Source organism: Chiloscyllium plagiosum, unplaced genomic scaffold (assembly GCF_037043375.1).
Source record: "Chiloscyllium plagiosum isolate Xiang-an unplaced genomic scaffold, Cpla_swu_hap1 HiC_scaffold_8, whole genome shotgun sequence".
Lineage (NCBI taxonomy): Eukaryota > Metazoa > Chordata > Chondrichthyes > Orectolobiformes > Hemiscylliidae > Chiloscyllium > Chiloscyllium plagiosum.
In genome coordinates this window covers 46239755-46254035 of record NW_028270146.1, presented here as the reverse complement: position 1 = coordinate 46254035, position 14281 = coordinate 46239755, and the positions used below count along the sequence as shown (strand labels likewise).

General features: G+C 39.9%; 1 protein-coding gene across 1 annotated transcript in view; it reads left to right on the top strand.

Moving 5' to 3' along the window:
* Window positions 1-789: 789 nt before the first annotated feature.
* LOC122553525 (ena/VASP-like protein) overlaps window positions 790-14281 on the top strand; it is a 283915-nt gene continuing 270423 nt past the window's right edge. The window contains exon 1 of the mRNA XM_087989777.1: window positions 790-975. Coding sequence (XP_087845903.1) covers window positions 887-975 — 89 coding nt within the window. The 5' untranslated portion in view covers window positions 790-886. The remainder of the gene's footprint in view (window positions 976-14281) is intronic.

The following is a 14281-nucleotide window of genomic DNA, read 5'->3' as shown; positions in this document are numbered from 1 at the left end:
CATGTCTTTGTTTCTTCTAATATTTCAAACCCTAGAATCAAAACCCCACCGTCAGTGGACACTCTTTCAATCCCCTATTGCTATTAACTGAACCTCCCTCAGCATCATCTCAAATCAGACCACGCTTTCTATTTCACTGACTGGGGCGAGAAACAACGCTGCTGATATCACTAACATTTTGAGATTTCAGGGAAACGATAGGATTCTGAAGTTTGTCAATGAGTAGTGTGGACGTTAAAGATGATTTTTTTATTAATGGTATTAGAAGTTAAACTTTAAAATGATTGATGAACGTGTTCGGGTAAAGGTAGGGAAACTGAGCAACATAATGTCTTCAAATCATCTCAGGTGTATCCAAATATTAGCCTCTGTTTTCAGATACTGCCATGTCTTTTCAACAACATCTGGGCTATGTTCAGATTGTTGTCATCTTCATTCTCCCGTTTGAGGGCGACATCAGTTTTCTTTCTTAACCAACTGAAGGTGCATTATATTTCCTATCTCTGGTGTCTCCTCACAAGAAGCGCCGCTGCTTTTCTTTTCCTGCAGCAGGTAATGCCACCACCCACCCAGCTCCTGCACTGTTTCCCAGTCTTGTTGGGGGGGGGGGGGGGGGCGAGTGGTACAGAAGCCTCATTCCTCCTCCCTTTCTGCAGCAAATTCCCCCCACCCCTCCCACCGTCTCCCAGTCAGGGCTGCGTCTACCTCGGAGCAGTCTGCAGGCGGAAGTCTGCGCGCGGATGCATTGTGGAGCCGAGTCCCAGATTGGAAGAGTAGGAAAAAGGAGGAGAGAAGGGGAGGGAGGGAGAGAATAAAATAATATGGCAACTCAGCAGCTGCGGAACGTGAGGAGGCCGGCGACAGCAGATGTGGCAATGCGAGGAGGATGTCAGGGCAAGCAATAGGCGGAGGAAGAAGGGCGAGAGAACAAGCGAATAAAAACCGAACGGGGGGGGAGAACAAATCCACATTGAGGTGGGGGTGTGGGGAGTGGAGGAGGGGGGGGGGGACGTGAAGTAAATCGTAGCAGGAATAATTGGTGGAGAGCGAGCCTCGGGCGGGCGGGCAGGCAGGCAGGAGGACAGACTGAGGGTGCGCGGCGGCAGGAGCTGACAGCTGGACTCAGCCCGTGTCAACACTGAGCAGACAGACTCCACAGGCAGCACCGTGGCAACCAGCTCTCCCAGCCCTGTGGGTGGAAAACCAAAATAAACAGCTCCTGTATATAAACATAATATATTCTTCTGGAAATGAGGTAGGATTGTTAAAAAAAACCCGTCTGTTTCATCTTGCATTCCAAATTTAAAAAAAGAGTCAATGCAATCATGATTTAGCAGTTACGCTTTCAGAATGGGCTTATTTAGAATTGCCGAGAGGAGATTGCGTTAATGTTGGGTTTTTTGTTGTACAAACGGATTTCTGCTCTGTGTCCTGCAATCAGAGCTCCAGAGGTTGCTCTGTCCAGTAGCGGCTGCTGTTTGTCTCCTGGGTGATTTCCAGTGCTCCAGGCTGCCAGTGCATTTTGGGGTTGTTTGGTCTCGATCAGCGGCACAGATGTTTTAACATCAGTACAGCTAGCTACCCGGTGCTGTTTTATCGGTGCATTCTGTCCCCAAACTGGCAATCACCAGAACCTTTCCTCAAGCATCCTTGTCGTTGCAATGTGCCATCTGCCCCCAGCTATGGGCTTGGGATTTCAAAATTCAACCTGGCTCATCATTAAACGTTAAATAAATATCGTTCTTCCTAGTGATTGTTTTTAATGGCACACTTGAATGAAGTTAGAAGGCCAAAGGTCGTATACAGTAACAAGGTAGTCCTGTGGTTGTTTCGGGAGATGGAATGATAGGGAAGCATGTTGGTTTTGACCAAGGAGGAGCCAGACAGTAGCAATGACATAACTTCAGTCTACAACATACCGCTCAGCTGCATAGCTGTCTCGTCGTTCGTATTTTCCGGAACTGAGTAACAATACTTAAAATTGATTCATAATGACAAGTGTTGACGGACAGATGTAGGGATCTACTGTTATTGGCTTGGCAAAGCTGCCTGACATCTGTCACTAAATAGTTGTTCTGGAGACCTCCCTTGTGCTGCAGCTATATATGTTTATAAACGCGAAAAAAACCCATCATTTTCGAAACAGAACTATTGCTGAGATTTTCGTTTCCTACTTTTTAAAAAAAATCAACATAAAGATCAGTTTTATGATTTAATGTATATATTTGTGATTTTTCAAATTACGAGCTTTTGCAATGTGAAAGTTAGGTGTAAAAACCCAACTGAAGATTTCACTACAGAGCTCTGATGGAGTCATCTAGATTCGAAACGTTCGCTTGCTCTCTCTCTCCATGGACGCTGTCTGATCCTCTGTGACCTCCAGCATCTGCAGTAATTTGTTCCTATATTGTATAAAATCACTACACTGGGATAGAAATTATTTTTGAAAAAGTTACTTTAATTGAAAAAAAGATTATCGAATTTATTTAAATATTGCAAATTATACTGAGTAACATATCGAAGTACGTCGTTATTTTAAAATGTGTATCGTGGGATATGGACTTCGCTGGTTCGGCGATTAATCGCTAATTGCCCATCCTTAATTGCCCATGGCAGTGAGTTGCCTTTTACCCTGTGGTGTAGATACTGTCATAGTAGTGTTATAAGGGAGTTCCAGGATTTGAACCTAGGGACAGTTCAGAATGGCGATGTCATTGTGGTTTGGGATTTGGAGGTGGTGATTCCCATGTATCTGATGCCCTTGTCCTTAGAGATGGTAAATGTTGCAAGTTTGTGATGAGCTCTTGAAGAAGGCTTAATGAATTGCTGCAGTGCATTTAGTATTTTATGCACACTGCTGGCACAGTGCATTTGGAACTGAATGGAGTGCATATAGAGAGCAGTGATTGGGGTACCGATTGAGTAGACAGCTTTATGGAGCTTCCTGAGTACACTAACCTAGGCAAGTGGAGAGTAGTCCATCACACTCCTGACTTGCATCTTGAAGATGGTGGATAGGCTCTTGGGAGGCAGGAAGTGAGTTAATTGCCACCAAATTCCCAGTCCCTCCAGCTCTTGTAGCCATTGTATTTATGTGGCTGGATAAGTTCAGTTTCTGGTCAATGCTATCCTCCAGGATGTTGATAGTAGGGGATCTAGTGATTGTGATACTATTGAATCTTAATGAGAGATGGTCAGATTCTTGAAGATGGACATTGCCTGGCACTTGTATGCTGCAAATATTGCTTGCCATATGTTGGCTTTTATTGGAAAGATAATGGAAAATAAAAGCCAGAAAGTTTTATTGCATCTGTATAGGGCATTTGTGAGACCATATTTAGAAGAGTTGCAATTTCCTCACTTGAAAAATATAATTAATTTCGAAGCAGCTCATGAAAAGTTCACTTGACACATTGCTGTGATAAGGGATTATTTTATGAAGCACCAATCCCAGTAGCACACCCCTTGTATCCTTTCACTTGCTGCAGCCAGAAATAGCAATCCCTGCTGGGACCTCCTGGGCTTCCTGGTATTGATAATATTCTTAAAAGTCCAGCCAGGTCAAGTGTTGGCAGTCCATGGCCACCCGGAATGGAACCTGCTAATTGTGTCAGACATGTTGAGCGGAAGTAAATTGACTTTGCTGACTGGGTCCTTGAAGGTGGGGTTTGGGGAAGCATGTAGTTACTGTTCATAGAATGTGCCATGAGATGTTGGTGATTGACAGAGGGCTGAAAGAGTAAGTGGTGAGCTGGAGTCGCTAGGTTACTACTCTGACTTTCATGTTGGGAATTGTAATCATCTAGTTTCTATCCAACAAGTGGGAGAATGGATAACTGCATAACGTAGATATTAATGTATTTTAACACATGAAAATAGGACTTGCACAGCTCTCTAGTGAGAATCTCATATCACTGTTTAACACTTGGTTGGAAAGAGCTACGTTTTTGCTCTCGTCATTGGGAAATAATTTCATGTAGTTCTCTCAGTTTTTTTTGCCATTTTCCATTGTTTAGGTATTGGGAAGATTTTGACCATTGTATTCATGCAAGACTGAGATAGATTTTTAACAGACAAGAGATTCAAGAGTTAAAGTGGCAGACAAGAAAGTGGTGTTTGAAACCACAACTTGATCTTCCTGAATGTGGAGCAGGCTTCAAGAGTGGAATGGACTACTTCTGTTCCTGAGTGTCATGTTCCTATGTACCCCCAGAGTTCCAATAATGATCATTCAGAATGTGAAAACACATTATTTTTTTCAATTATGCTCTCATTCCTATAATTTCATGCGTAATGGAAGGTATACAGTCCTTAAAAGCAAAATCATCCCATTTATATTTTAAAATAATGCATTTTATATTTTAATACACATCAATTTGTGAAGTATGAGTGACTTTAATAGTAAGCAAATCAATTTTTAAAGTGGGATAATGTATAATAAATAACAGACAATGATATCTGGCAGCTGTTAGACACAAGGTCAGGTCGTAAGTGCTTACTGATAATTTTGGACCTTACGACTATTCCTGCTGACATGAGGCATGGAAAGCTACAAGTAGCTGAAAAGAAGCAAATGAAGTAGAAAAGTAAAAAGGTGAAAATTCAATGAAGCAGAGGAACAGATGTATGGACATGTTTGAATGAAAACTTATTTAAAGCAAAATTAATAGAAGAGAATGCATTTGGAGCAAGTGAATGGACACCAGAGGGGAATAAATTGTTAAATAGCCAAGTAAAATAAAAGTGGACAGAATAATGCCTCCAGCTCTTCTGTGCCTCAGTATTTATTTCTTTGTCCTTTGAATTACATACTGGATTTGGTTCTGCAGATATAGGTAGCCATTTGTACCATACCCAGTTGCCTATCCCTGCATGAGGCCAGACAGTGCGTATCAGAACCATATTTGTTATTGGCAGTATCTCAGCTAAGCCTGATTCTGACTTTGCCCAACAACCGCACTGGGCCCTGCCCAATGAGGACCACTGTGGTGTAGCGTCAGCAACGGAAATCCAAGTTGACTTTTCTGTTTGCCTTTGCTGAAGTACCCCACTTGAATTAAATTAATTCACTACAAAGCAAATATCTTAGTTGAAATTTTCGTGACCTGAATAGTTCAGGCATGGACAAGTTCAGTTTAAAGCACTATTAAACAATGGGAGAATACAGAATGCAATTTTGAGAGATTAAGTGTATCATTATAAATTACTGTAGAGTTGGAAGTTTGTGTCTCTCTATGTGTACTACATGCTGTTAGATTTGCTGGCAAGTTTAAGAATAGAGTTAACTACTTTATGTTAAATGACTGCATTCCTTCTATAAAATATCAAAGAAATTCGTATTGTATTATTTAGATTTGGTACTAATATCACACAAGAATATTGTCTCTAAATTATTATCGTCTTTACACATTCACATCTTGTGCTTTTTGTGATCAAAAGGGCAAGCCAGTGTTTTGTTTACAAGACTCTATCAGTCCTGCACTGTAACTCCTAAATGGGAAGCCCATGACAGTGCTACAATTTCATTTGCTTTCTAATTTTTCCTTCTGGACATTAGCTCTGATTGAAGCTGAATAGAATTTACCATGTAGGAATTATGAGCATTCGTCAGTAACATATATTTCCTGTCATATAGTCATTGAGCTGTCATTTCCAGAGATAATTTGGGACAAACTTTATAAATTATTGTCTTGTCTTAGACAAAAGATAGTCTTAAATATCATTTTAAAAATGGTTCTTAGCATAAATTCCTTTAAATCTGTAATTTTACTGTTTTCAAGTGTAGATTTTGAAAATCTGTATCATTTTGGCTGTATATACAGAAATTTTCTACCTGGAAAGTAAGTTATGAAGTCATAAAGATATACAAATAGAGAATTGCTATGGTGCAGAATGAAGGGGTTCTGCCCATCATACCTACACTAACTTTCTCAATGAGAATTATGACTTAGTGCCATTCTCCTGCCTTTTCTCTATAACTCTGAATATTGTTTGCATTTAACTAATCATCTCGTACGGTGAAAAATATCACTGGGCCTTTTGGCAAGAATCCCTCAAAAACTCAAAACAACTTGTATTTGGCCAAAACCATGTAAGATTCAGTCCTTCATTAGCCTTACTCTTCTCTATTCAAATGTCCATCTATCTAGCTTTCACAGTGTTTGCACACATTGATATTATTCCCTAACATACTCTAATGTTTCTCACACTGCATTTATTGTAAAGTTCTCTACCACTTGACCTTTGTATCAGGAGAGAGACAAACCATTCTGGAGTCATGCCTAGAATGATAGCTTTGATGACATTAGTGTTGGAAGATTGTCTTGTACTCAAAAATCAGACTGCACATTCGCTATAGAGTAAGACAGGAAACAAAAAATTGTTACACAATTCTCTAAATGCATACAGTACTTGAGAGCAAGGTCGAAAGCAAAGTACTTTGGATGGTGGGAATGTGAAATAAAACCAGAAAAAGTTTAAATGAAACTGCAGGTTAAACAGTGTCTGTGGTTAACTTTACACACCTGAGATTTTAGCCAGAGTCTTGTTCTACTGGACTGGTGAGGCGAGAGGGCATTTAAGTAGATGGGGTGGTGAGCTACCCAGCCCTCAGGCCTTGGCCAATCTTTAACTGCTCATCCCCGCTAACACTTGTGGTGGTGAGTTGCCACCTTCAGCTACCATATCCGTGTGGTGTAGGAAGTAAGATACAGTATTGTAAGAAAGGGAAAGGGAAAGTTCCAGTTCAGGATGGTGTATGGCTTGGTGAGAATCTTCCAGATGGCAGTGTTTCCACATATCTTCTGCCCTTGTCTTTCTACGTGTTAGATGTCGTGGGGTTATCAGATCTGTCTAAGAAGTCTCAGTGAATTGTTGCATAGACAGTGCTTACACTATGTATCAGTGGTGGAGCGAATTAACGTTGATAACATGAGATGGGTGCCAATAAAGTGGACTGCTTTGACCTGGATGGTGTCAACCTTCCTAAGTATTGTTGGAGCTACACTCATCCAGGCAAGTGGAAAAGACTCCATTACCTGTTGCAGAATTCTCAGCCTCTAACCTGTTTATATAGCCACAGTATTTTATGGCTAGTCCAGTTTAGTTTCTGGTCAGTAGTAACCCCATTAGTCAGGTGTAAATGTTTATTTTCACTTATCAGACCAAGCCTAAATGTTGTTCAGGTCTTGCTGCATATTGATGTGGACTGCTTTGGTATCTGAGGAGCTATGAATATTAATAAGCATTGTGCAAATGTCAATTAATTCCCCAACTCCTGAGGTTGTGTAGAAAAGTCATTGATGAAGCATCTGAAGATGGTTTCTCCCAGCTCATTACTTTGATGACTGAAAGGGCCCTTGTGGTACATTGGCAGTGTCTCAATCTCTGGACCAGGAGGGCTGGATACAAGTGCCATCTGCTGCAGAGGTGTATGCATCTGGACAGTTGATTTAAAAGAAAGCTACCCTGAGGATTGCCCAGGGACTCTGAGGATGCTGTTCCAGCAGCAGCCACACCTTCCCTATGGCACTGTCGAGCACTGGAGCTTCTGGTAGCTCATTCGTCTGACTGCTTTGTCCCAGGGGGCTCAGATCCAGATGAAGACTCACCGATGTCCTTGACACTGCCTGATCAGCAAAGGATTCCACAGTTTTTCTTAGAAAAAGCAGCATCGGTCTCTCACTGGCTCTCCAGCAAAGACACCAGTGACACCCACTGCCAATGGTGGATTCCACCTGTTACCTATATTCTTCTCCATAGATACTGCTCGACTTGCTGTATATTTCCAGCATCTCACTTTTCTGTGTCAAAGGGATGCATTTGCACATGCAGGAATGTGGTAGGCATGGCATTTGAGCGTCAGAATACATAAAATAATTTGACAGCACAGTTGGGCTCCCATTGCCATTGTCATGTTGTTGCATTTACTAATCTTGATCCAGTGAACCAGTGGCATTTGTTTCGTTAAAACTTGTAAAAATATTATATCATACCTTAGAACAATGTTCCATAGTTCATAAAGGAATTGAGTTTTCTAAGGCTTCATATATTGACTAATATTCTATTCCGTGTTTGATTGCTTTGTTGAGTCACTTGTAATGAGCCATTGAAGAGGTAGTATTAATGTGGCATCCAAGGAGCCAACACTGTTATTTCACTAATTTTAATCTCCTACATCCAGTATGATTACCATAAGATAAAATACATTCCCTTAACAGATAAAAGTGTATCTAATCTACATGCTTATTTTGAAAATGTAAATATGTATATTTACACATATCTTTTAAGTATCTTTGTGCCTTTTTGTAACCACATTATATCCTCAATGAGTGCAAGTGGTTGATGCAGTTTTAGTGTGTGTTTTGTGAGGTAATTTCTCCCCTTGTGCATTAACAAGATTCTGGATGCAGAACCATGCTGAATGCACATTTTAGGTATCTCGTTTATAATTATGTGGCAGCATGAAATGGTTCATTCTGCCACCAAATGACAGTAGTTTCAGTGCAATGACATATTAAGTACACCCACACCAAGGCACCAAAAATAAATAGAATCCAGTTCTTCATTGGAGGATATTTTTAAACCAGTACAGACTGTGGTGCTTTTAAATATAAGTTCATGTTATTTAGATGATATACTGCAGATGACATTTTGTAACTTCATGCACTTGGATTTATTTTGTGCAACTTAGTTTGAACTTTTTTTTGCTGGAAAATTAACCATTTGTTTTAATAACTTTAAATTTATTTACAACTTTCACTGTGGCAACAATTTAGCAACAAAGTATTGCAAATCGTCCAATTGTGGGTTTTTTTTCAGAATATTGTGTGTTTTATCTATGACTCCAATTTTGCTTAGGATTATTTATTGATAAAATGTACAGAAAATGATTTGAAACAGTTGCATTTTTAAAATTAAAAGAGCATTTGCTTCCTAAATTGTTAAAAATTAACATGTGTATGACAGCAGACCAGAACTTCAAAACCTAGTAGGTTCACTCCAAGGTTTTCCACCTAGTTAAACATGCAAATACACCATGTAAAGTTAAAAGAGGGACATTCTCTCGACAGCAGTATAAAGGGTAATTTGGATATTTAATGCAATCAAACAAAGTTCATTCAAATTGAGCTCTGTCCCATTCAACCATAGAACAATTATCCAACTATGACCTGAGGAACAAAATGTTCCAAAAATGGAACAGGGTTTGACAAATGAAAAAGGAATGAAATGTTTATTTCATTTGAACACCATAAAAGGAACAAAGTCTAAACATCCCAGATTGTAAACGTTTACAGCACAGAGCTTTAAAGGGAAATGCCTATGTGTTTATATCAGCAAGACACAGCATTTGTTAAAAAGTATTATTTTTAAAGGCTAAATTAATTGTCATTTTACTGTTTTCTTGATCAATGCATTTAAAAGTGTGAAAATAATACATCTAATGAGTTATTTCTTTGAAAATACACTGCAAGCAGCGATATAGAATAGATGCTCTTTGCCGTCGTTCTTTGCAATTACTTTGAAACTTTCTCATAAGCTTTGCTATTCCTCTCAACTGCGTTCCCTAATCCCTGGATTTATCTTCATAACACAATATTACTTTATCAATTTGGGCTTGTCTTTGACTCTACCTCGATTTATTATTGACTGCATTCCAATCTTAACTCTTGACATTAACTTCATTCTGACTTAGAGTCGAGGATCTAATTTCTCTCTAATATCCTGGTTGTGCTCACTGCTCACTTTGATCAACATAGTTTATCATTATAAAATTGATTTGAAAAGTAACAACCTTACGTAGATGGGATGTGAAAATATTATGAAAATATGTAGTAATGGCTGTAAGATTTCCCTGTACCTTATATTGTAGTACATGTTGCAGTTTTGCATTCTTAGATACAGTTTTAAGATATTGGGGAATCTCTGCTATTCAGCCTTGAAAAGAATTGACAATATGTTTTTCTTGGCAAACTGATTCCTAATGAAGGGCTTTTGCCTAAAACATCGATTTTCCTGCTCCTCGGATGCTGCCTGACTTGCTGTGCTTTTCCAGCACCACTCTGATCTAGACTCTGATTTCCAGCATTTGCAGTCCTCACTTTTGCCTAATATGTTTTTCTTATCACAATAGAATACATGAGATTTATTTAGATTCATTCATAAGTTTGTAAATTTTGAAAGGTCATTAGAAAAACCTAGATGTATTTATCACAATATTCCGTCATATTCAAGTGCATATTTGGGAAAATAATTATCATAATTATGTTAACCTTCCCCAACTGATCTGAGGTCTTTAATTGAAAAGAAAAACAGGGCTTGACTACTTTTATGCTTACTCCGTCCCACCCCTGATTCCATCAACCTGTACATAAACAAAACCACCATCATCTATGTGAAGGCTATGTATTTTTATTTTCCTGAATTATTTTCTGAAGCGGATCCCATTAAATCCAGCCCTGTATACACCACAGCTGTACAATACTTATGCATGATCAGAAATTAATATTAATTTTAACATACACTGAAGAAACCTTGTCCATGGTCATTACATGTACCAAACACCAGTCACCATGGTTTCCTAGAAATTGGTTGATTATTTCCAGGAATTGGGAAGGAATATCTGGGAACCTTCACTTACTAAATTGTCCATTAGTTTTCTGTTTTCTTCTTTTGTCTATCAAAGTATATGACCCGTGGAATGATATGTTTAATTATACGAGTAGTTTGCTTTATGTGGGTTGGAGCACTGGAGAAAATCAAAAATAGAAATGGAAATATAATGTACCTTTTATATGCTTGAGGCATTGCTTTTTAAAATCAAATTAAACAGAATAATTAAAGAATTTTAATGTGATTGATTGTAAAGTGTAGCACTGGGAGGAAAAATATGCTCAGATGCTTTGAGAATGGGTTTTGAAATGACTACCAGTGAAATTGAAAGAAACCTAAGAGTTTTTGACTTAATACTCAGTGTATTCAATCAGCGCACAGTAACAATCATAAGGCCATAGAATAGGGAACTATAAAGTCAAAGTGCTAAATTACAAATATGAGGAACTTGTGGTCAGTCTGTACAATGTTCTGTAAAACTGTTCCAAATCTGATCATAAAGGAGGCATTCAAGTACTAAAAACAATGTAGTAAGGAGCTGTGATTTCTAATGGTAGAGTTTTAAGATATTGGGGAATCTCTGCTACTCAGCCTTGAAAGGAATTGACAATATGTTTTTCTTGGCAAACTGATTCTTGATGAAGAGCTTTTGCCCAAAACATCGATTTTCCTGCTCCTCGGATGCTGCCTGACTTGCTGTGCTTTTCCAGCACCACTCTAATCTAGACTCTGATTTCCAGTATTTGCAGTCCTCACTTTTGCCTAATATGTTTTTCTTATCACAATAGAATATATGAGATTTCAAATGATTTGGAAACTGCTAATTTGGAAATGTATTTTAAGTTATTCAAGAACAGGATATAAAACCATCATTTCCTGGATTGATGTGGGCGCTGTTACATTCCAAGGAGGACCTGGAGGCTGAAGTGTTAAATAGCAGGAGCTTTAATACGGGGATGTATATTGTACAGGCAGCAAGCTTAGAGTAAATGGTTTTCCATCCAAAATAGCCAATGACATCATTATAATCAAGTTATAGAGTCATACAGCATAGAAACAAGCCCCTCAGCCCACCATGTCTATGCCAACAAAAAACACCAAGATACATGAATCCCATTTATCTGCACTTGCTCCATAGTCTACTATGCCCTGGCATTTTATGATTTGGAGGTATTAATGTTGGACCTGGAATGTACAAAGTTAAAATTCACACAACACCAGGTTGTAGTCCAACAACTAGCTTTCAGAGTGCTGCTTCTTCATCAGATGTTTGTCCTCAAGTCCTGATAAACCTATTCCAACAGTCATTGTATCAGAGGTCAGATCAGTTTTCCTTTTTGTGAATCCAAGGAAAGCAATGGGACCAAATGGAGTACCAGGTGTGCACTCAGAGCATGCACACTTCAACTGGCAGAGGCCTTCTCGGATATCTTCAACCTCTCCCTGCAGCAGGCCATTGCCCCTGTCTGTTTCAAGAGGGCCAACATCATCCCTGTGCCTAAGCAGGCTCATGCAGCTTGTTTCAATGACTATCATTTGGTGGTCATGAAGTGCTTTGAAAGGCTGGTCAGAGCATTAATCGACTCCAGCCTCCTTACTACTCTTGACCCACTCCAATTTGCGTATTGGACCAACAAATCCACGTCAGATGCCATACCACTTGCCCTTCACTCCTCCCTAGAACACCTTGACACCAAGAACAACTACGTAAGAATCTAATTTATTGATTACAGTTCAGCCTTCAACACTATTATCCCCTTGAGACTGATTACCAAACTTAGTGAGCTCGGACTAAGCCCCACTCTCTGCAACTGGATCCTCAGTTTCCTGATCCACAGGCCATAATCAGTGAAGATTGGGGACAATATTACATCCTCACTAACACTCAACACTGGAGCCCCCCAGGGGTGTGTACTCAGCCCCCTACTGTACTCACTGTATACCCAAGACTGCATCACCAAATACCAGACTAATGCCATTTACAAATTCGCTGATGACACCAACATAGTCGGTCGAATCTCAGATGGCAATGAAACAGACGACAGATGGGAGGTGGAAGACTGGAAAAATGGTGCATTGAGAACAACCTAGCTCTCAATGCCAGCAAAACCAAGGAACTCATTATTGACTTTTGGCGGGATGTTACTCATGCCCCCCCCTACACATTAACAGTACAGGTGGAACGAGTGGAGAGTACCAAGCTCCTGAAAGTGGTCATCTTGAACTCTTCATGTGGACACACTGGTTACAAAGGCCCAACAATGTCTCTTCTTCCTCAGGCAGCTCAAGAAATTTGGCATGATGGTGAATACCCTTGCCAGCTTTTATAGGTGCGCCATTGACAGCATTCTGTCTGGATGTATCACTACCTGGTACGGCAACTGTATCATTCAAGATCGGAGATGGTTACAGACAGTGGTGAACTCGGCCTGGAAATCACACAGGCCAACCTCTCATCTATAGAACCCATCTACCAAGCCTGCTGTCAAGGAAAGGCTACCAGCATTCTCAAAGATCCATCCCACCCTGGCAATGCTTCTCTACAACCTCCACCTTCGGGGAGAAAGTACAGATGCCTGCACACACGCACCAGCCGGTTTCATAATAGTTTCTACCCTACTTGTTGTTAGAATACTGAATGGACTCACAAGCTCTTAACCTTTACCTGTACCTGAGTTTTTGTTTTTGCAACTGTATACCAATTATTTACTCATCTGTGCTACCTAACTATGTGATCTGCCTGTATTGTTAACAGGACAAAGCTTTTCACTGTGCCTCGGTACATGTGACAATAAATTCAATTCAACAGTATTTGTTCCCCAATCACTGCCACTCTACATAATGCGCTTGCTGTATTTTCTTTATTTGTTAACAGGGCAAGGGCATTGATGGCTACACCACATTCCATTGCTTATCTCTAATTGCCCCTGAAAGAGGCACACCAGCACCTTCTCATGAACTGCTATAGTCCTATAGTTCAGGTACACTCACAGTGCTGTTCAGAAAGGAGTTTCAGGAATTTGACAGTGAATGAACAGTGATAGAACTTCAAGTTAGGCTGGTTGTGTGGCTTGGAGGGGAACTTCCAGATGGTGTTGTCCCCATATATTTGCTGTTCTCTATGTTGCAGAAATGACAGGTTTGGAAGGTACTATTGAAGAAGCCTTGGTGATAGCTGCCAATAGCTATTGGTTGCTACTTAATTTAGCTTGATCAATTTTCTGTCAGGCCTGATTTCTCTGATTGTGAGCGAATGTCCAATTTTAGGCCCATGGTCATTTGCCCACATAGGCATTTGTGCTCCACGCTGGAGTGGGATTTGAACACAGTGTTGTGATTTGAGTGTGAGAGAGCTATCAACTGAGCTGACATAGTGAGCTCTCTTCAGTTTATTAATTTTTTTTGTATCGGAAATTCTGTTACATACAGCTAAATAGCTTTTTCCACCACCAAGTTACCTGTGACCCTCTTCACCTACTAACCACCAACATTAACATCACCTGTGTTTCCAATTGCCCATTGAGGGTCTCACTAACAGCCGATGATAAAGCTATGAGGTGTTGTAAATATCTCTTGTTCGAGGTTGGAGGGACACAAATGGATGAGAGGTCATCATCTTCACTGCCACTGGCAATAGAGTCCTTGCTTTGAAGTGATAGTTATGGATGCT